Raw genomic sequence first — 21414 nt, forward strand, 5'->3', positions numbered from 1 at the left:
AGGGGGTGGAAAGGGCACATTATAAATATGCATTTATTATCATTATTAATATACCAACCTTTTAGATCGGCAAACATTCGTTTGTGCACGTATAGCAATAACATCAGATCTTAGTATTTATGGATAGCGAGAATTATGATGTAATTACAATGAGTTACACCAGTTAGACCGAATCAGATTTCTGTACGTCATGCATATATGGAATATACATGTAGTCCAAATATAGCTGTACACATAGTGGAGCTGAAGGGGTCGTTGTCGGCACAGGTACTACAGATACGTTTCTGTATACAGATATGTACCCTAAACAAAGTCAAAATACAGAAACGTACCCGGTACCCTAAAAGGCGGACGAGTCCATATTCCGCCATCCCAAACCGACACCGCATGTAGTTGTTCCCGTTCAACTGATTCCGAGTGGTATTCATGTGCATCGCGAAATATCCGTTACTGTGTATTCTCATTACTAAAATAACGTGCAATCAAATGTATCTAATACAACAGCATGACAGTTCCGATCAAGAATACGACACAGTGGGAATGGAATCGTCCTAGGGTACGTTTCTGTATTCTAATTATGGCCAGGGTACATATCTGTATACAGAAACGTACCTGGGGTACATATCTGTAGTACTCGTGCCGACAACGACCCCTTCAGCCATAGTGGACGCCAGACGCCGCGTCTCTTGTTGATCTTTAAAATACATGGTACAGGCCGGGCTCTCTGTTTCAGAATTACACAAATCAGGGGCGGATCCAGAGGGGGCTGCGGGAGTGCGCACCCCTACCCCCTTCTCCCCCGAAAAGAAAATTTCCAGAGGAGCATTTCCCTCTAACCTTTGGAATTCATGATATATATATACGTGCACCCCATTCTCCAAATTCCTGGATCCGCCCCTGCAAATATTGACAAAAGATTATTGTTAATTGCAAATCGATCTACTATGTGTCGCAGTAATGGATGTCGACTTACAAGTAAACCATATCTACAGAGTTGGTTCAAGCCCCGCTGAGAAATATTTTTTACAAAAAGGGGATTTTTAAAAATCATTGTCATGAGTGTCAAAAGAAACTACGTTTTTGTTGTTGTTGATTTAGATCTATATATTTTTTTAAATCATTGTCCATTTTTCATTTCACGCCCCACCCCTTCGTAATTTTTGGCGACACTTCTTCGAAGGGTACCATTGACTTTTTGTACGCCACACACGTACAGATTTTTCTAAGCGTGATGTTGGCAAAAGGGAGGTAACCAGGTCCTACCGTGAATGTAACAACAACCAATCAGCGTCCGTCTTTCTTGTCAAACAAGCCAATCATAGTCCTCCTTTCATTTATATCGCCGCTTGTGGTAGGAAATTCAAAATCTAGGAAGGCTTGTCTGATGAGCCGTAAGTCGTGAAAGAAAACAACAAACATGGAAACACAGGTACAGTCTTACAGTCAGTGCGAGGATGAGCACTAGCAGTCGTATATATATGTTACTCAGAACCTTAAGACCATTGCGATTGTCTCGTCGTCAGCTGTGCAGTGTGCCGAAGTTTGTTTTATGCACATCAAGCCCCGATGTTGTTCCGCGTTCAATGTTATCGTTTATCATGTTTATTTAGCAAAGGACTTTGTCAATGTCAAGTCTGTTTATAGATAAGTTACACATTATTGCGGATATTTTCGGAAACCATTTGCTACAGTGCTAAAACTGGAATGACCAGCTGATGACTTGTCAACCTGTCGTGAAATCACTTCGGGCCATCTTTTCATTCATTTTCAAACGTATTTTCGCTAATGACTCAATGTTCAGTGGTATTATACTTCCTTTTAATACCTTTAACAACATAACTAATCCCTGCGTTATGTGCAGTAATGACACATGACAGTCATCAGAGATCTAATACTCTAGCTGCTTGTCTAGATACTGATACTAATTCATAAATCCATGTTTTCGCTTTGATGTATTTGTGCTAGTTTTGTCTGGTTCAAGTATGTCAATATTCACACGGTGCAGAGTGAAATAAAGTTCCTTATTTTGAGCCTAGAAATATATATCACCTTTAGAATATTTGGTTCCCAAAAATAATTTCTAGTATCCCAGAATCCTTGACAGTAGAGCTGAGGGGGTCGTTGTCGGCACGGGTACTACAGATATGTACCCCAGGTACGTTTCTGTATACAGAAACGTACCGTGGCCATAATGAGAATACAGAAACGTACCCTAGGACGATTCCATTCCCATTGTGTCGTATTCTTGACTGGAACGGTCATACTCTTGTATTAGATACATTTGATTGTGTTATGTAAGTAATGAGAATACACAGTAACGGATATTTTTCGCGATGCACATGAATACCACTCGGAATCAGTTGAACGGGAACAACTACATACGGTTTCGGTTTTGGATAGCAGAATATGGACTCGTCCGCCTTTTAGAGTACCTGGTACGTTTCTGTATTTTAACTTTGTTTAGGGTACATATCTGTATACGGAACCGTACCTGGGGTACGTATCTGTAGTACCTGTGCCGACAACGACCCCTTCAGCGACAGTAGACTACCAGAATTTGGTCCTCTAACATTAATTTTCAAATGGTGGAACTTGGAGCAAAGATATTTTTCACATGCTTCTTATTGCATTTTTTAAAAAAAGCTAGATTAAAGAACAGATGTCAAATGACAAGGTAAGGCAAGTAGAAATGATGTTAACTTAAAATGTGGGAGCACCTTTAGAATACAGCACCACAACTTCTCGTGCGGACAGTGTCTGTTGTAGGTGATGTGTCACTGGGAGAAGGTACTTATTAGTGAAGTAAATCTGCCATACATCTTTCCTTCCAACTGAAACATCATATTCAGTTTCTCTAAGTAATTTCTTCCCATTGTCACATCAGAATTGTGATAGCCATGGGTCATCAATTGGTAAGATTCCAGAATACCGGATACCTTCCGCCATCTTTGAAAGCACGCAAGTTTACTTAGGGTTAGGAATAGGGTAAGGTTTAGAAATAGGCTGGAGTGACACTAAACAATATGGCTGATAGGTATCTGGTATTCTGTAGGTGAACCCATCAATCTGTTTGTTTTGGTGATATTTGACGTGTCAGCTTGGTCAAAGTTCAAAATGTTCAATCCAAATTACCATGAACACTTCTTGAGTTACCAATATGTATTTTCAGCGGAAACCATTAGCAACGAAAAACATTGGCGGCAGCAAGTTGCCTATGCCAGGGAGCCGACTTAAACCCCCGCAGTCTGTGAGTGTGAAGCGATCTCGCAGTTCAGAAGAAGACTCTGCTATTGTAAGGATTTATGTTTATCTTTTACCATGTTTATCTGACAATACTCACATAGTTACAAAACATGGATTACATGTTCAATGATATAGTGTTGTTGACATGTACTTCCCATATTTACCAGGTTTACTGGTATCTGTGATCATGTGACCCGTGAAGATCCGGGGTAGAATAGGTCTTCAGCAACCCATGCTTGCCACAAAAGGCGACTCTGCTTGTCGTAAGATGCGACTAACAGGGATCGGGTGGTCAGGCTCGCTGACTTGGTTGACAGTGACACATGTCATCGGTTCCCAGTTGTGCAGATCGATGCTCATGCTGTTGATCACTGGACTGTCTGGTCCAGACTCAATTATTTACAGACCATCGCCATATAGCTGGAATATTGCTGAGTGCGGCGTAAAACTAAACTCACTCACTGTGATCATGTTCATGTACCTCCTTCCACACCTTTTTTAAAACATGCATGTCTATACATCTGATACATGAAGACCCTTGTAACATAGGCAGAAACAATAGATTATTGCCCAAGCATTGTTATCTTGCAATTGATATGTCCACAAATCCATCTAAGTATCTTACAATGGCAATTTCTTATCACAATAACATGATAAGCTAGTGAACCTTTTAGAAGTTGTCTGTGTGTTGTGACTGTGAGGGAGGCAGGCAGCAGATGCTTAACAAGATTAGTTTAAGTAGTTGTAAGCATCATGAAGTTGGTTGCTATATACTTCAGTGGAGTTATGAAAGTCACCTGGACGCTTCTATCACTGGTTCGAACTCTGAATTCCATTCATGTGTAATGTTTTACAGGTTTCCAATCCAAACCCAGGGAAGAAGTTCCGTTCTGAGGCCCCTCCAGCTAAGATGAATCGTAGCGTGTCAGTTTCCTCCCTCAACAGTACTCGGCCAACACGGCCCACCAACACCTCACAGAGACGTCCCCCAGCAAGACCAACTTCACGATCTAGTATGTCTGTGTGATTGATGAAGTCCTCAATTTCTAACATTCACAAATAGTTGAGAATTTCTTTAAGTGTAAAAACGTGAAACCAACTATTTGATGACATAATAAAGTAATTATCATGTGCATGAATATACTTCATGTTGAACAAACTATCCGCATTTCTAAGAAAATTGGGTTCAATTTTACAGCATTGTAAACAATGACAACTCCTCAATTTCATCCTGGGTCGAAATGGCCTGTGTTGTGCTTCATTGTTTGGGCATGCCAGATTTTTCCCAAGGTTTGTCCTGACACTGCTGGTGTGGTTACGTTCGTCACCTCCAACACCGGTTTTCTCATGTTTCCTCATGTGACGTTCTGGATGAGGGGCATTTAGGGCCAGCCCTATGTTGACTGGTTTCAAGTCAAGTACCTGGATATGTGATTCTCAATAATGACCTCAGCTTCCAGAAAAGTATCCTTGTCCTGACCTATTCTGTTTGCATTACCAGATGCCAACTTGTCCATCACAATATCAGGCCCGCCAAGCAAGTGTGCCCCGCCCAAGAAGCCAGCTCCAGGACCCACAGTACCCAAGGCTGCTGCTGCAGGTCAGTCGATAGTCATCAAACAGACAAACTGAAACATGCTCCCAAACCTGTGAGACAACAATGTTCAAAATTAAAATGCAGTTACTGAGGGCGGTACCTGTGGTATTTGAATCCAGGATGGGGTCATTTTCTATGATGTGGACTGATTGCCGTCCAAAATATTTTGTCAGATTTGCTTAACATATGGAACAATTATCCCCTCAAAGAATGAATTTGAAAACAATCTGGTAAAGGTTTTGATACATTGGGTTCTACCAAATCACTGCTTTGTGGTTGTGAATGTATTAATACTAATTTATACTGATACACTTCACAGCTCTAACCTTGTCCCAAGCTGTCTCTGTCATGGAGTGTGTCTCTGTGTTGTAGGTGGTAAGAAGCGGGCAGCGTGGGATCTGAAGGGGCGGCTCCATGACATGGAGCAGGTGCTCCAGCATAGGACCAGATCAGCTCATCGCTCCAGACCCAGCTGGAGAGCTACAACAACAGAATCAACACGCTGGAGTCACAGAACATGCAGCTGAGTGGCACTGTCGCTGAGAAGGAGCAGCTGTCTTCTGAGGTCTACAAGGAGAATCAGGAGGTCATTCGCAAACTAAGGTACAGCAACGACCTCAGTCAATATGTGTTACCCATGTCGTACCTTCTCACAACTCCGTGACTTCCAAGACTTTGAAAAAAGTAGGAGCCATGGTTGATGCTATAATTGAATCATACATTACTCTAATATGGTACCTCCTCGCAAAACAATACCACAGCCTTTCCACAGGATGACAGGTGTCGGCTTAAATTATCTAACTTCAATGAAATTGCTTGACTCACTGTATATTCTTTTGAAAATCTGACCTGAATTTAGAGAATCCTGAAAATGTTTAATATACACACACACAAAAATTGTATTTCAATCAAGCAGATATTTGTGGGTAGTTATGAAGAAGATGGAGTGATGTTTTATGACAAAAGAATCCAGCCAGGGTGGTTACACTACTGATGCTACATGTTACAGAGCCACACAGGACGAAATGGATGACATGAAACGCAAGTTTCAGCGTGAGATTGAGGACCTCAACTACAGCAAGTCATCTCTGCAGAGACAGAAGGAAAACCTAGAAGGCGAGGTCTCTGCTTACCAGAAGGAGGTCTCTGGGCTCAAGTCTTCCATTGCTGAGGTGTCGTCTGCTCAGGCCAAGATTGGGAGCAGAACTTGAAGCCACCAAGGTATTCCAGTTTCACTCTTGATTTCAGTCAGAGATAAGTTTTGACTGGCATCTTTGACAAAGGATGTAATATTTGGGATTACACTTTCACAGTAAAGCCCATGTTCTATTGCTATGTGGTTGAGTCACTTCCAGGATTTGAACCCACACTCTCAGAGTCAGACACCTAACAGCCAATTTGAACACTTTCTAAAGGCATTTTGGTATTCATGGAAGTTTTAAGTATGTTCCTAAAGTAGTTGGATGAAAATCCTTACTTTTAGCTATAGCTTGTGTCGACATTGGATGTTTCGAATTTCTGAATGTTTTAAACTTACCTCCTAGTCCCTGTGAATTCCTTCTATATTTTTAAACTTGTCCTATCTCACGGTATGCACTTCTCTCTCTTGATTCGACACTGAGTGGAACGATGTAAACTTTTTCCCTAGGCCTCTCTTGTCCATCTGCCCAAGCACTGCATGCTACCCTCATTATAAGACAGCTTCCTAGCTCTCATGCAAAGCATGCGGCATGCACCACTAGCTGCCCACGTGACTATCTCCGAATCATCATTCTCTTTCTTGTCGCACACGAGTGTGGACGCATTTTACTTTGCTCAACATTTTCAACTTAGCCTACAACATGGGGAAGGTTGACCAGCCAAAGAAGAGGAAAAAATGCTCCCGGTGTAATAAAGTGTTCTCCGCGAGTGATCCACATGGGTATTGTGTTCCCGATTGGGACGACCTACTGTTACACCCTCACTCGGATCGGCGTCATGTATCCCTTCACACCCTGTCTCTGCACGTTTGGCGCATCTGCAGAAGTCCTTAATCGCCAAGGGGTATTCACAGAGAGTGGCTATTGGCCATCACTTCTGCTCATCGGACTTCCACCCGCTCACTTTATGATGAGAAGTGGAAATGATTTGAGAAATATTGCACGTCCAGAGGCATTACATCTCCTGTTTCTACTTCGCCTCAAATTGTTGCTGAGTTTCTGCAGCATTTGCGGTCGTCTAAGAAGCTCAAGGGTTCCACTTTGGCCACTTACCTTGCTGCGATCAACTCAGTCCTGGCTACCACAACAGGCTCTAAGGTCTCCACGGTTCCTGAGCTTCAGTATTTGCTCCGGTTCTTCAAGTTGGCCGATCAGTCTAAGAGGTTTAGACCTCCTGATTGGGATTTATCTGTGGTGCTGCGTCATTTGGCCTCGACGGACTATGAACCCCAAGCTCAGAAGGACTTTGAGAAGATCTCCTTCAAGACCTTCTTCCTAGTGGCCTTGGCTACAGCTGCTCGGATTTCTGAACTCCATGCTTTGGACGTTAACAGAGTACAGTTTGAACGGAAGAAGCATGGCAAAGTCTTCCTCGGTCTCCGTTGGGATTTTGTAGCGAAGAATCAGTTGCCGGGACAACCCGATCGTACTTTTACCATCTCATCGTTATTCACGATCCTTGGGCCGCATGACAATGAAGACCTGCAGCTTTGCCCTGTTAGGGCTTTGAAGAATTTTCTTGCTGCTTCTAAAAGATCGCCGCCGTCTCCGCAAGCGCCTCTTCATTCCGTTGTCCTTAACATCCAGGGCGGAAGTGTCTCGCACCACTTTATCCTTCTGGATGAGAGCCACCATCCTACGGGCTTACACCTTCGCTGGGTTACAGCCCCCGACAGCTTCCAATCCACATGAGACACGGGCATTAGCGTCTACAATGGCTCTGCATAGTAACTGCTCTCTCCACGCCATTATGGAAGGATGTTTCTGGCGATCCAACTTGGTGTCTCCTTGCACTACCTTCGAGACCTCTGAGTCAAGGATGTCCAAGGCCTGCACCAGTTTGGACCCCTTGTGCTCGCACAACAGCTGTCTACGGCCCACCAACGCAGATAGGGGACGGTCCCTCGCGGTTGCTGCTTCCCTGTATTTTCTTGAATATAAGTCTGAACTTGCTGTCTGCCTTATGTTTTGATTGCTTATGGGTTAGAACTACATCACTTAGTTTTTATACTAAGACACAGAGATACTACCACCTCGGTGGTTGGACGTATCTGGAGCTCGATTCTGTATCACGATGTGGAAGGGTTCGACTTTTCATGTTTCCTGACCTCTACTTTTCGAAGCAATTACGTCAGTGAAGTGTGTCACTCCCGAATTCCAGTGGATTTCGTTGCGTTCTGACTCCGAAGTTGCCGGGCACATCCTTTGACTATGCTTATGCAAAGGAGTGAGGGTCAATTTGATGCTGTTCCGGAACTGAACGTTAAAACTTGGAGTTCCCGAGTTGTGCTTCTCTTTCACCCGGCCCTGGTCGGTGTCTGTGGGGGTCTTCTTGAAGCAGGGGCTGGCCCGATTATTGTCAACCGACTTTAATTTATGGGGGTACCTTTGAAATCGTGGCAAAGTGACATACTTTCTCGCTGAGCTGCATCCTTCTTCGGAGGTTGCGGCCAAACACTACATTGCTCGGGAGCACCCATCTCCCTGGGAGACGTTGTGCTTAGTAAGCCAGGGAGTTCAAGAGAACTCAGCACTAGTATAGGAGTTGCGTGCATGCGTAACAGGCCTCCCTTGTGCATCGCTATCTACGGTCATTTCCAGTCTACACAGTTCCTGCTGCTCTCACTGTCAAGACACAGGGTATCTGCATCCCGCAGTCTGACCGTGGGATAAGTGCATACCGTGAGATAGGATTTTTTTTTAAATTTAAAAATTTTAATATAAATTGTATATTTATATACTTATCCTATCTCAAGCGATGGATTCGGAGATAGTCACGTGGGCAGCTAGTGTTGCATGCCGCATGCTTTGCATGACAACTAGGAAGCTGCCTTATAGTGAGGGTAGCATGGAGTGCTTGGGCAGATGGACAAGAGAGGCCTAGGGAAAAAGTTTACATCATTCCACTCAGTGTTGAATCAAGAGAGAGAAGTGCATACCGTGAGATAGGATAAGTATATAAATATACAATTTATATTAAAACTTTCAAATTTATACATGGATTTATCAAACCAGATGTGTCGAATTCCAGGTTGTTTTGAACTCGTTTTAGTGTCAAAAGTATTCAGATTGGACCTAAAAATCCCAAGTGACTCAAAATGTTCAACTTAAAAGATAATGTCTGCAAACCCTCATACTCACCAGCCTTTCGCCTACACCTCACTCCACACACCACTGACTCAACTGAATGTGACACAATTACATCAAATGCAGCACCCCTTCTAACAACTTTCCATTCCCCAATCAAGCCTAACTAAAGAGCATGCACATGTTACACCTGTATTGCCATGGATCCTCCTGTACACATCAGAAGCAGCTGACTGAAGTGTTCTCGTGAGACCAATGACACTTGAAAACTTAAGATTGGCTGTAACCATAGAAACAACCGCGTGCAAATAATGTTTCATTTCATCCCACTATTGGATTTTGTATCATCTTTCAAAGTCTTGAGTATATGTTTTTGGTCACAAGATTCTCCAATGTTGCATTTCAGCTGGGTTTAAGTCAGAGTGAGGCTCGTGGTCGGGAAAAGGACACAGAAAATAGTAGACTAAACAGTGTTATAGCAGAACTGGAGCGGGTCGTTGAGGAACAGAACCGACAGAAGAGAGAACATGAAACAGAACGTCGCAAACTCCACAACCTTGTGCAGGAGCTGAAGGTGGGCAGAGGGGGAACTGGTCTAGTTGGAAAATTATGATGCTAAAGATTTATAAATTAGTGAATTTGTGGTAAGGGTAACTGATGATGAACTAATCTTTTGCTTGGATGCTTCATCGTATTATCATAGATGAAATATGGAAGTAAAATCTTATGTACATTTACTTAATCACTTCCTAGTAGCCCTTTATCCCAGTCATCTAAGCATTAAGTAGAGTTGTGTTTTATTATATGACAAAAGTACTGAATACTGACACAGTCATGAATCTTCGTGGTGTCGTGTCTTCTGCCATTTTGATACAGATGGGACGTAACTCAAAACCAACACAGTCACAGGGACGAAGCGCTGCCTATCACTTCCTTATCTAGCGTGACGCACACAATGCGGAGTTCACAGCTGGAATATCCCAACTCTATGTTTAACCACGGGAGGCGCTTGGATTGTGATATCAACCTCTGGCGACGTGGCGAGGTTGACGTTGCTTAGCGTCAAAGCTGTCATGTGACCAAGTGGGCCAATCAGAAGGGCGGAAATCTACCCGTCATATAATAATATGCTGTGTCACACAAGAATTGCAGTAAACATGAATGTGATGTTTGTAGGTTAAACTCCCAGGTTCACCCAGGCTGTAACTGAGCACTATTGCCAAGCTCAAGACATTGTACCAGGTGTTAAACTTGGACGACCTGTATGGGTTTGGGATTTCCTACAACATGATAAAACTGATATGTCCGTATATAACTAACACTGTCAAAAGTCGCACACTTCACTTGCTTCATCCTTCCTTTCCCTGCAGGGCAACATCCGAGTCTTCTGTCGAATCCGGCCATTACTAGGAGATGAAACTCTTGTCAATGATGGAATGATCCACCATATGAACTTCCCTGACCTGGATGGGAGAGTCTTGGAGCTGGAAAAACTAGGGGATGCTTCTCTGAATGAGGTCAGTAGATATTGTCCACATTGATATCATTGGCAACATTTTCAAATCCTGAGTTGACCTGACAATGTACACTAGCCACATAAAGAAACTGTGCACACCGAAAATATAAATGTAGGCACACAGCGTCTTTACACATAAATACAGGCGTGAACACAGCAAGTATTGGAGACCATCAAACTTGCCAGGCGCGACGTGAGGTCATTGATGGTGGCCTATGGACTTGCAGTGTGTTACTGCACGTGCAGCTGCACACAACATGTGAAACTCAGAAATTGCTGTCAAAGCTTGATCTTTGGACATTCAAACGTTCACAAATTCACATGAGATGTCACATGCACATCATGCCAAGATTGACATCTGCTCAACGTCATGAAGCCATTGGAATGGTTCGAGCAGGCATGAGCCAACAATAGGTGGCAGCACATTTCCAATGCCATCGGAAAATGATATCTGCATTGGTCAGGCGTTATCGAAACACCAATGATGTCGCCGACCACCCACATTCTGGAACCTCCGACACAGGTTCCAGACGGCAGTGACCACGTCCCAGACCATTCCAGGACTGCGCCGCATCCATCCTAACACCATCAGGAATCGTTTGTCAGTATGGGATTCGACCACAACGCCCTACCATACAACCCATTCTGACACAACGTCATCGAGACAACCGTCAAAGATGGTGTCGAAATCATGTTCGCCAACCTCGAATATGGCCTTCCATGCTTATTTGGTAGCCTCTACTGCTGTGCTTCACGCACACGGTGGTCATACCCGTTATTGACCTTGTGACTTCGTCGTGTGACCCCTAATCGATTTTGAACTTCTGACGTCATCGTCATTGTTCATGTTCTTTTGACATGTTGTTGTGGTCCGATACTTCACTTATAAAGTGTCTACATCATTTCGTCTTTGCTGTGTTGTATTCCAATTCTGAATGAATTTTCTGTGTGCACAGTTTCTTTATGTGGCTAGTATACTTGAAAGTTAAATGTGTTTAAGATATGCAACACTTGGGACTTTCATCTAGCATCAGGCTGACACGCTATGATGTAGCTGAAATACCTGCTCAACATGTGCCAAACTCGATCATGAAAATGACACATATGGAAATAAGGTCTACTTGTACCAAAAGATTACAGAGTTCAAGGATAGATTAACTCATTTCCATGAATAATACTTAGCATAAACCTTGCCATAATTAAGAATGTCTTCTAACTCAATGTAATCATTGCACAACAAGAACCAATAACTTGTTTGTTTCATTTGGACACATTAACTCATATATATAGTCTTGGGGTAGAAATAAAATATCTCCTTTGTTGTCTTGGCATGATACGGGGGCTGGGGGATATTGGTTGGCCAATCAGTCTGCAAGATCTGCGGAGACTCTTTAACCTGAGCAATGCTGGCAGATATGTTTGTGACTAATGTGAGTGCATACAGTTACCTTTCAGATTTATACCATGTATACTGTGTTTCAGAGTTCTCTAGCAGCATCTCGGCGTGGACAGAATAAGTACGACTTTGCGTTTGACAAAGTGTTCCAGCCGGAAACCACACAGTCACAAGTGTTTGAGGAGATAGCCCAGCTGGTTCAGGTAATGCTTGTTCCATGGCACCCATCTCTACCCAGTGTTTGTCTCGTGTGACGAACAGAACCTCTTCCACACTATCAGCCCAAACTGGACAATTTGTTACTGGTCAATGGTGCAAGGTCTATCCATTAATATCCAAGCTGTAGGTGTACAAAAACAGAACACAAGGCATTTATCTTTGTGTGAATGAAACATTCATAAGTGGGCCTTGAATAACAATATTGATGTTCAATTCTAGCACGACATTGTGTGATACTCGATTCTGATTGGCTGAGAGCTCATCAAAACCGTACTTAAATGACAGTTTAAGGACCGCTAATTAAAGTGACCGATTCACCGCGTATGAATACAACGAACTCGTTGACCCTATTGTTTGTAAACAAACATGTCGGACATTGGCAATTTCTATCTCGCCAGCATCTTTGGTGTTTTTGAAGTAAAAAGCGAATCGCTTGAAGAAGAATTTCTTGACCCTAATCCCAGTGAAGAAACTACAAAGCTGGAAAATCCGTCAGCAGCGCAAAAGCGGCAGTATATTCAAAGCGGGTCCAGATCTACGTGTGTTGACGTCGGCAACACATGTCGGCCCACACGTGCTAACCTGACCGCTTCTGTCCCGGCCATAATGCCCAGTCCTTCCACTTCCACTGTCCATGTATCCCACATAAAACGTGGCATGTCAGGTCTTTTCCAAATTGGGAATAGTAGGGTGGTTATCAACAATTATTTCCGTGAATAAAGTTAGCGGCGACTAAACTTAGCGAGTTCACGGCTTGCATTTGAGCGAGTCGATTGTCATACAGTAGGGGAGATCAATAATTCGCTTGAGAAAAATCAAATAATTGTACTTGCTCACAGTATAAACTGTATTTTTTCTATTTTATGTATGCTACTTGTTACAAATACAAGCATACTGGTTCCTGAAATATAGCATTTATGTTGTTGAAAATGTCTTATTATCACAGAAAATATACAGATATAAACAGATAATATGTAACTAAGTTGAAGGGCTTCTTGTAAACAGCCTTCTGCGTATGAGTTTCCCAGATGTACAGGGGATGCAGCTTAGAATACCTCCAGTACTTGCTGGCCCTATCTTCAGTCACTAGTCTCCATGTCTGTTGTGTTGGGTAAAGTAAGGTCAGCTGATAATAGTCTGCATATCAACACTCAAACCTGCTGGTTTGGGCTGATAGTCCAGCGTACTGCTGTATGTATCACAGCAATATACTGATACAGGGAGTTATCTGGGATGCTGAACTGGGCATTGCAGGACTCTGGTGATTTTGGGCTGTAGGAGTTTGGGGGGTATTTGTTGAAATGTTTATTTATTTTTGTAAGTTCCTACTTAAATTCACAGGTCTGTTAACGTTATATATATTAACAAAATCTCAGTCACCGACCTTACAAGTATCGGAAGTTTGTTGTAGGTTGCAGTACGCTTCATGCAAATGGTTTGTTTGTTTCAGAGTGCACTGGATGGCTACAATGTGTGCATCTTTGCGTATGGCCAGACAGGGTCGGGGAAGACCTATACGATGGAGGGAGGCAGTGTAGATGACGACTTGACCATGGGCATGATCCCCCGGGCAGTGCAGCAAGTCTTCAGTACAGCCCGGGACTTGGAGGAGAAAGGCTGGCAGGTACATACAGCTGTAGTATGATACATACCTAGACGAGTGTGTTGTACTCCAGACAACTGGACTTGTGTGTGTTGTATTCTAGACAACTGGACTTGTGTGTGTTGTACTCTAGACAACTGGACTTGTGTGTGTTGTACTCCAGACAGCTGGACTTGTGTGTGTTGTACTCCAGACAGCTGGACTTGTGTGTGTTGTACTCCAGACAGCTGGACTTGTGTGTGTTGTACTCAGACAGCTGGACTTGTGTGTGTTGTACTCCTAGACAGCTGGACTTGTGTGTGTTGTACTCCAGACAGCTGGACTTGTGTGTGTTGTACTCCAGACAGCTGGACTTGTGTGTGTTGTACTCTAGACAACTGGACTTGTGTGTGTTGTACTCCAGACAACTGGACTTGTGTGTGTTGTACTCCAGACAACTGGACTTGTGTGTGTTGTACTCTAGACAGCTGGACTTGTGTGTGTTGTACTAATAGTTCTCTCGTTGTGTCAGTGTTGGTCAATTCTTCTAAGGCACCAATTCACCTGTGGAGTTGCATCCCTTGGGTTCTTGGGTTCAGTTCCCAAGATTTGCCCGTATCCGTGCTGACAGTTTCAACCAGAGTAACAAGGAATGTATTTCTAGGAAACAAGCTGTAACTTGTGTTTACTCTGTTGTGTGTGTTTACTCTGTTGTGTGTGTTTACAGTGTGTTTACTCTGTTGTTTGTTTACAATGTGTTCACTCTGTGTGTTCACAGTGTTCACTGTGTTGTGTGTTTACAGTGTGTTTACTATTCTGTCTTTACAGTGTGTTTACTCTGTTCTGTGTCTTTACAGTGTTCACTGTGTTGTTTGTTTACAATGTGTTCACTCTGTTTATAGTGTTTACTGTGTGTTTACAGTGTTCACTCTGTTGTGAGTTTACAGTATGTTTACTATTCTGTATTTACAGTGTGTTTACTATGTTCTGTGTGTTTACTCTGTTGTGTGTTTTTACAGTGTGTTTACTGTTGTGTGTTTTTACAGTGTGATTACTATTCTGTCTTTACAGTGTGTTTACTCTGTTGTGTGTTTTACTTTACTATTCTGTCTTTACAGTGTGTTCACTCTGTTGTGTGTTTTTACAGTGTGTTTACTGTTGTGTGTTTTTACAGTGTGTTTACTATTCTGTCTTTACAGTGTGTTCACTCTGTTGTGTGTTTTTACAGTGTGTTTACTCTGTTGTGTGTTTTTACAGTGTGTTTACTATTCTGTCTTTACAGTGTGTTCACTCTGTTGTGTGTTTTTACAGTGTGTTTACTATTCTGTCTTTACAGTGTGTTCACTCTGTTGTGTGTTTTGTTTTTTACAGTGTGTTTACTACTGTCTTTGTGTTTACTCTGTTGTGTGTTTTACAGTGTTTACAGTGTGTTTTACAGTGTGTTTATTCTGTCTTTCTGTCTTTACAGTGTGTTCACTCTGTTGTGTGTTTTTACAGTGTGTTTACTCTGTTGTGTGTTTTTACAGTGTGTTTACTATTCTGTCTTTACAGTGTGTTCACTCTGTTGTGTGTTTTACAGTGTGTTTACTATTCTGTCTACAGTGTACAGTGTGTTTACTACTCTGTGTGTGTGTTTTTTACTGTGTGTTTACTCTGTTGTGCAGGTTTTTACAGTGTGTTTACTAGTGTGTTTAGTGTGTCTATTGTGTGTCTTTACAGTGTGTTTACTATTCTGTCTTTACAGTGTGTTCACTCTGTTCTGTGTGTTTAGTGTGTTTACTATTCTGTCTTTATAGCGTTTACTCTGTTTTTTGTTTACAATCTGTTTACTCTGTTGTTTACAGTGTTTACTCTGTTGTGTCTGTTTACAATGTGTTTACTCTGTTGTCTGTGTTTACGCTGTTGTGTTTGTTTATAGTGTGTTTACTCTGTTGTGTTTGTTTCCAGTACCAGTTCGATGCCTCCATGTTGGAGATATATAACGAGACAATCCGAGATCTCCTGAGTGACGAAGAATTGAAGCATGAGATTAAGATGACGGGGAATGGCAGCTCCGAGACCATTGTCACCAACCTCACTGTCATCTCCGTCAGAACAGAATCTCAGGTATGGCCCTCAAACATTTGTGTAAAGTGTAGGCTTTTCATCATCAGTGTCTCTCTCTGTCTTAACCTACCCTCCAGTACTACGACACCAGATGGTGTAATGTAATGGAGTATTGCAGTGTGTGGTGTTTAATGAACAACACTCAAATCAAATCAAAATGTTTTCACTGCATGTTTGGCATTATTACATCAGAGCTGTGAAGTAAGGAACAATGGCAAATGCCCATCTATCCAAATTAGAAAACATAGGGCAAATTCATGCTTATGATTATGTTGAAAGAACCATGACTTCTTTTGACCTTGACCGCCTGGTCGGCTCGGAATCAGTATAATGTGTCTGAGTGGGGTATTTCTGCTTCACTGCGGCATGGTATCTCAGTGGGCTAGCACTATAAAACCAGCTTCAGTCTGGGCTAGTACAAGCAGCCGCACATACACATACACACGCATGCACGTCGTCATATGAGCGAAATATTCTCAAGCACGACGTTAAACCCAATTTCACCTCACCTCCTTTTGACCTCAAGCCTTGTATTACTTATGTCTGTATTTAAGCTTTACTTCTGTATTAAATTGTGATGAAAGTAAAACTTTAAACATAAACAAGCTGTAAAAATGGTTGTTGTTAGTCAATATAACTTTGCTAATTAAATTCAGTGTCATTAAAATTAGAGCTTGTACTCAGAATCAACCCGTGAAGATCCGGGTTAGAATTGATCTTCAGTAACCCATGCTTGTCGTAAGAGGCGACTAACGGGATCAGGTGGTCGGGCTCGCATCCCAATTGCGTAAATCGATGCTCATGCTGTTGATCACTGGTTTTTCTGGTCCAGACTTGATTATTTACAAACTGCCTCCATATAGCTGTAATATTGCTGAGTGCGGCGTAAAACTTAACTCATTCAATCAATGTACTCAGAATCAATATCTCTCTGTGTTGATATCTGAGGATTCCTCCACAGAGGTTGCATCAGGTGATTCTGTTTTTATCAGCCAATCAGCCTTCTAAATCCTTAATAAGAGAACCAAGCATTAAGCCCAGGATAGCAGAGGAGGATAGCAGCATTCCTCTATTTTGATAACTTGCTTTATCAACCATTTGGTAACAGGCTTTTGTGAATGGAGGCCATTGTATTGTTGTTGAGATATTATACAACCTGTTGTTTCTGAACTTCACTGCATCTTTACCTAAAATGGAGTACCACTTAAGGCATATTTGAGTTGTGCATGGGCTTCCTTTTGTTATAATTAAATTTTTCTGATCAGGGATAGTTTGGGATCCTGAGCATCTTCCTTTTTGATTGGGAGGTCATCTGGTATGACCTTTGTGCCTGGAGGTATTCTAATTAAAAGATCAATCTGTTTCTGATCAGACTGGGAGAAACTGTTCTCACAAAACTGTGCATTTGTTTCAGTTGTGTTTTCTAACTATCCATTCCTTTTGGCCAGAAAGGGACTTCACATACCTTGTCTGTTTTCATAGAGAAGCTTGGGGTATGGTTCATGTATCGCTGGGAGGTGCCACTGTTCACTATAGCAGTTTTCAACCCACTGGACTGCCAAAAACTATGATTTTACTTCCTTCTAGGCTCATGGGTTTCACAAAGCGGTGTTTCCTTCGCCTGTTCAATGAAGCATTAAACAGAACTCACTCACTGGTGTTTGACCTTGAACCTTGTAATCAACATCTTTTGTAATAATTACTTCAGTCCTTTACTTGTCAAAACGTCTGTTTTCAGATCCACAAGTTGCTGAAGAAGGCAACCCACAACCGTGCAGTAGCAGAGACGAAGTGCAATGAGCGATCATCTCGGAGTCACTCCGTCTTCCAGCTCAAGTTGAGAGGCAGCAATGAGTTGACAGGGGAGAACTGTTCAGGTGAGCCACAAGTTGCCATGTTACCATCTGTATTATCATAGATTATATCTCCCTATATTTGATACCCCAACATCTGTGCTTGTTGTCAGTGACGACCAATGAGGAGCAGGACCCACTGAGACTCTGCTGATAGTCTTGTAGCATTGCCTTTTGGCAGTAGCAGAGTAGACAAGTGGTTCTTGGCATACAAATGATCTTTGTATGTTAATTATCTTTTCTTCAATTTGCTGGCGCACGTTTGTCCTGGGAGTGTTCACAAGAGATCTGCTTTATTCTTCCACCAGGTATCCTGAGTCTCGTGGACCTGGCTGGCAGTGAGAGGGTCAAGGACTCAGGGTCTGAAGGTCAAAGACTGAAGGAGGCACTCGCTATCAACAAGAGTCTCAGTAACCTAGGCAACGTCATCATGGCGCTGGGCAACAAGGTATGTGCGCCGTCTCCACAAGAACCCCAGTAACTTATTCATGGCAAACGTACGCAGACAGCAACACTCTAGGCAAATCAAACAATAAGCAAACTATAGCTTTCTATATCTGGCAAGATATCTTCAGCTGGAACTCCTGATGTAGGAGAGTGGGAAGGAAGGTACATAATTATACAGGTTGATAAAGTGTGGTCACCCGAAGGTTAACATTATAGCTGAAATGTGAGCAGTGTGATGTATTTGGTGGAACTGACTGATATGTGTGATGTTTCCAGGACAACCATGTTCCGTACCGAAACAGCAAGCTGACGTACCTGCTACAGAATTCGTTGGGTGGTAACAGTAAGACACTCATGTTTGTCAACGTCTCACCAAAGGAGGAGTGTTTCCAGGAGACGTTAAACTCTCTCCGGTTTGCCACCAAGGTGAGACCATGTGTGCAGAGCAGACCTTCTTATGTTGTTGCTTTCTTTACGAGATCCAAGCCAGGGCCTTGTTTCACAAAGCTATCGTAGCACTACAACTGTCGTAAGTCTATGTTACAGTATAGGAGGTACAACAGTCGTAGCGCTACCATAGCTTTGTGAAACGGGGCCCTGATTGGCGAGGGACAGTGTCCTTTCATGTGTAGTCTCATTAAAATCAGATGGCGTTAGCCGTACGCAAAGTTTAGAAATTACCTTGCAAGTAGACTTGGCATTGAAGGGTTGGTCAGATAGTGACCGAGATGTATTGAATCAGACAAATAGATTGTTCCATAATTTTATTGCATTTACAGTGGAATAATATGTTCATAACAATTAATGTTACTTTTGGGGATGCTCAGATTGAGACAACTACAGGGTTTTACATAGACTTTGAAAAATGGGAGTCATGGCTACTCAAAGAAGAAACCTAAAAATGTTCACCGAGTTGCATTGTAGAAGTTGGGAAGTATGATACAAACAAACTCTATGGATAACATCTTCTTTGTTTCATGAGTGTGATGTTTCTGTACCTATTCTTGTACTGTTGTGCCTGCTTCACAAGGGTACGAGAATAATGTACCGATACGTTGCACTCACGAAATAAAAGAAGTTGTTATTCATAGAGTCTGTCTTTTATTGAATTTGGGTGTCATTTTCCAAATTTGTGAAAAAAATAATTCCATTATTAAATAAAACCCAGGCTGTGAAAGCACAATTTGTGATATTGTCCTGTGGTCGGTAATCTGATGCAGTGTATGGTTATTGTATATAGTGGAGGTATTTGGATTCAAGGTACACTTCTTTGACATGCACAGGAATTACATGTGGATACCATTGGTGACAATTGCGTTGATCGATGTTCATGCTGTTGATCACTGGATTGTCTGGTCCATACTGGATTATTTACAGACCGCCACCATATAGCTGGATTATTGCTGAGTGCAGCGTAAAACAAGAAACCCACCAACTAACCAACCATTGGTGATCTCCAGCTACTCTCAGACAAGTTGTTTATTTGAGAGAAATACATTTTTGGAGAAACAACTCATTTTGATAAATTTTTCTCGTCGAACAGACAAGCAGTTGTCCTTCTGTATAGTTACAGCTATTTCTGTTTGATTATTGCCTTGTACGCTCTGTGTCTCTGTCTGCAGGTGAACCAGTGCAACATTGGTACCGCCCAGAAGAAGGCCAAGTGAACACCTCTCCCTGTGAGGAGTTGTCAGTACCAAGCACCTGGTGTCCTACAGGCGGACACCAACAGTAGTGTGGCATCAGATGTCAAGGATCACTACCTCTTCTGAACAGAGTGGGCAGTGTTGAGGGACTGCTGATTATATTTATACTTCTGTGTTGGAACTCTCTCTACAGTTCATGGACAAACACAACTGTTACTTTAGGAAGGAGTTCACACACCTACACACTGTGTTGACCAGTGTCCAAGAAACAGGATAGGCACGGATATTCCTGTGATGTTGACCCAATTTTCTTGAAGTTCAAAGGGTCTCTTCATCCACATATAAACACACGTTCTGTTTGTGACGTGTTTTAGACATTCAAATACAATGACTACATTGTCAATCTTTCCATTCAAAATACTCATGATAGAGCTCAAAGTATCATCAACACCCAGTAGGTTATTGCTCATAAGTCATAAGAAACATCTCTCAAGAATATTCCTCTTCATGTTTTAACCCAGTTTGGTTTTACCTGTAAATATATTCCATGTTGTGTATTTATCTGTCCCTCATCTTGTCCTCCACATCTCGTCTGTTCTCTCTTCTGTCTCTACATGCTCTGAAAACTGCTGATTCAGTGATTCTATAATTAGCATGTATATAATAAGCTTAGCACAACTCTGTATGTGAAAGTAAGCTCACAGCTTGGAAAATCCAGTCTGCATTGGTACATCTAGAAACATGCAAACCTGAACCAAGTTCTAACTCACTTTTCAGGGATAATCATGCTAATTGGTCTGATAAATATCAATCAAATTGTTTGCCGATTGTCATGTCTTTAGTGTGTGTAGGTCTTTGTGCCATGTATTACTGTAGCACAAAGTGCATGAATGGACTGTAAAGCTGTCATATAAAACCAATTATTCATGGATTTTAGTCTCATCGTACATTTCATTGTCAAACTGTAATTACATTATTGTGATATGGTTATTTTAGGGTGGTATCTTTCTTATCATGTACATAGACAAAATACATTAAACAAAAATGTAGTTTTCTACACATTGCTTTCTTCTTCTTGTTGTTTGTTTGCTGAATCATGACTGGAAGCTGGGGTCAGGGAGCATCAGTGCCCCACACCATGGTAGAATGTATAGGGCTGTGTATTGGCAAATAAATTGTATTGCAATAAATTGCAATTCAGGTACCCATATTGCAATTTATTGGAAGCTTATGTGTTTGAGAGTATGTGCCACTAATTGAACATGTCGATCCAATTTTCTACATTCTAAGTCCCTAAAAATATATGTTATGGTTCTGATAACAGCCATCTCAAATTTAGGTTGCATAGTCAGGCATTCTATTTTCTTTTTTTTATACAATATATTACAGTATGGCATTTTGTCATTGAATAATGAAGGAAACATCTGTTGTGAATAAAAGTCTGGGTAGATTTTAATTTAAACTATAAAGATAATTACAAAAACTTCATATATGTTCTTTACCCAATATACTGGTTCTCAGAA

The 21414-nt window shown here is 41.9% G+C and overlaps 1 protein-coding gene across 1 annotated transcript; it reads left to right on the forward strand.

Annotated features, from left to right (window-relative positions):
- The first annotated feature begins 1321 nt into the window (after nt 1–1321).
- Nucleotides 1322–20926, forward strand: LOC124280288 (carboxy-terminal kinesin 2-like). The gene is given in 17 exon segments (XM_046716182.1): nt 1322–1429; nt 3170–3292; nt 4100–4256; nt 4745–4843; nt 5213–5287; nt 5290–5443; nt 5850–6030; nt 6032–6061; nt 9533–9700; nt 10497–10643; nt 12125–12241; nt 13708–13881; nt 15787–15945; nt 17684–17822; nt 18107–18246; nt 18522–18671; nt 19868–20926. Coding segments are annotated over 17 exon segments (2070 nt in total). The 5' UTR covers nt 1322–1417; the 3' UTR covers nt 19913–20926.
- Nucleotides 20927–21414: the final 488 nt, after the last annotated feature.

Source organism: Haliotis rubra, unplaced genomic scaffold, assembly GCF_003918875.1.
Source record: "Haliotis rubra isolate DU_JTF1 unplaced genomic scaffold, ASM391887v1 Scf264, whole genome shotgun sequence".
NCBI lineage: Eukaryota > Metazoa > Mollusca > Gastropoda > Lepetellida > Haliotidae > Haliotis > Haliotis rubra.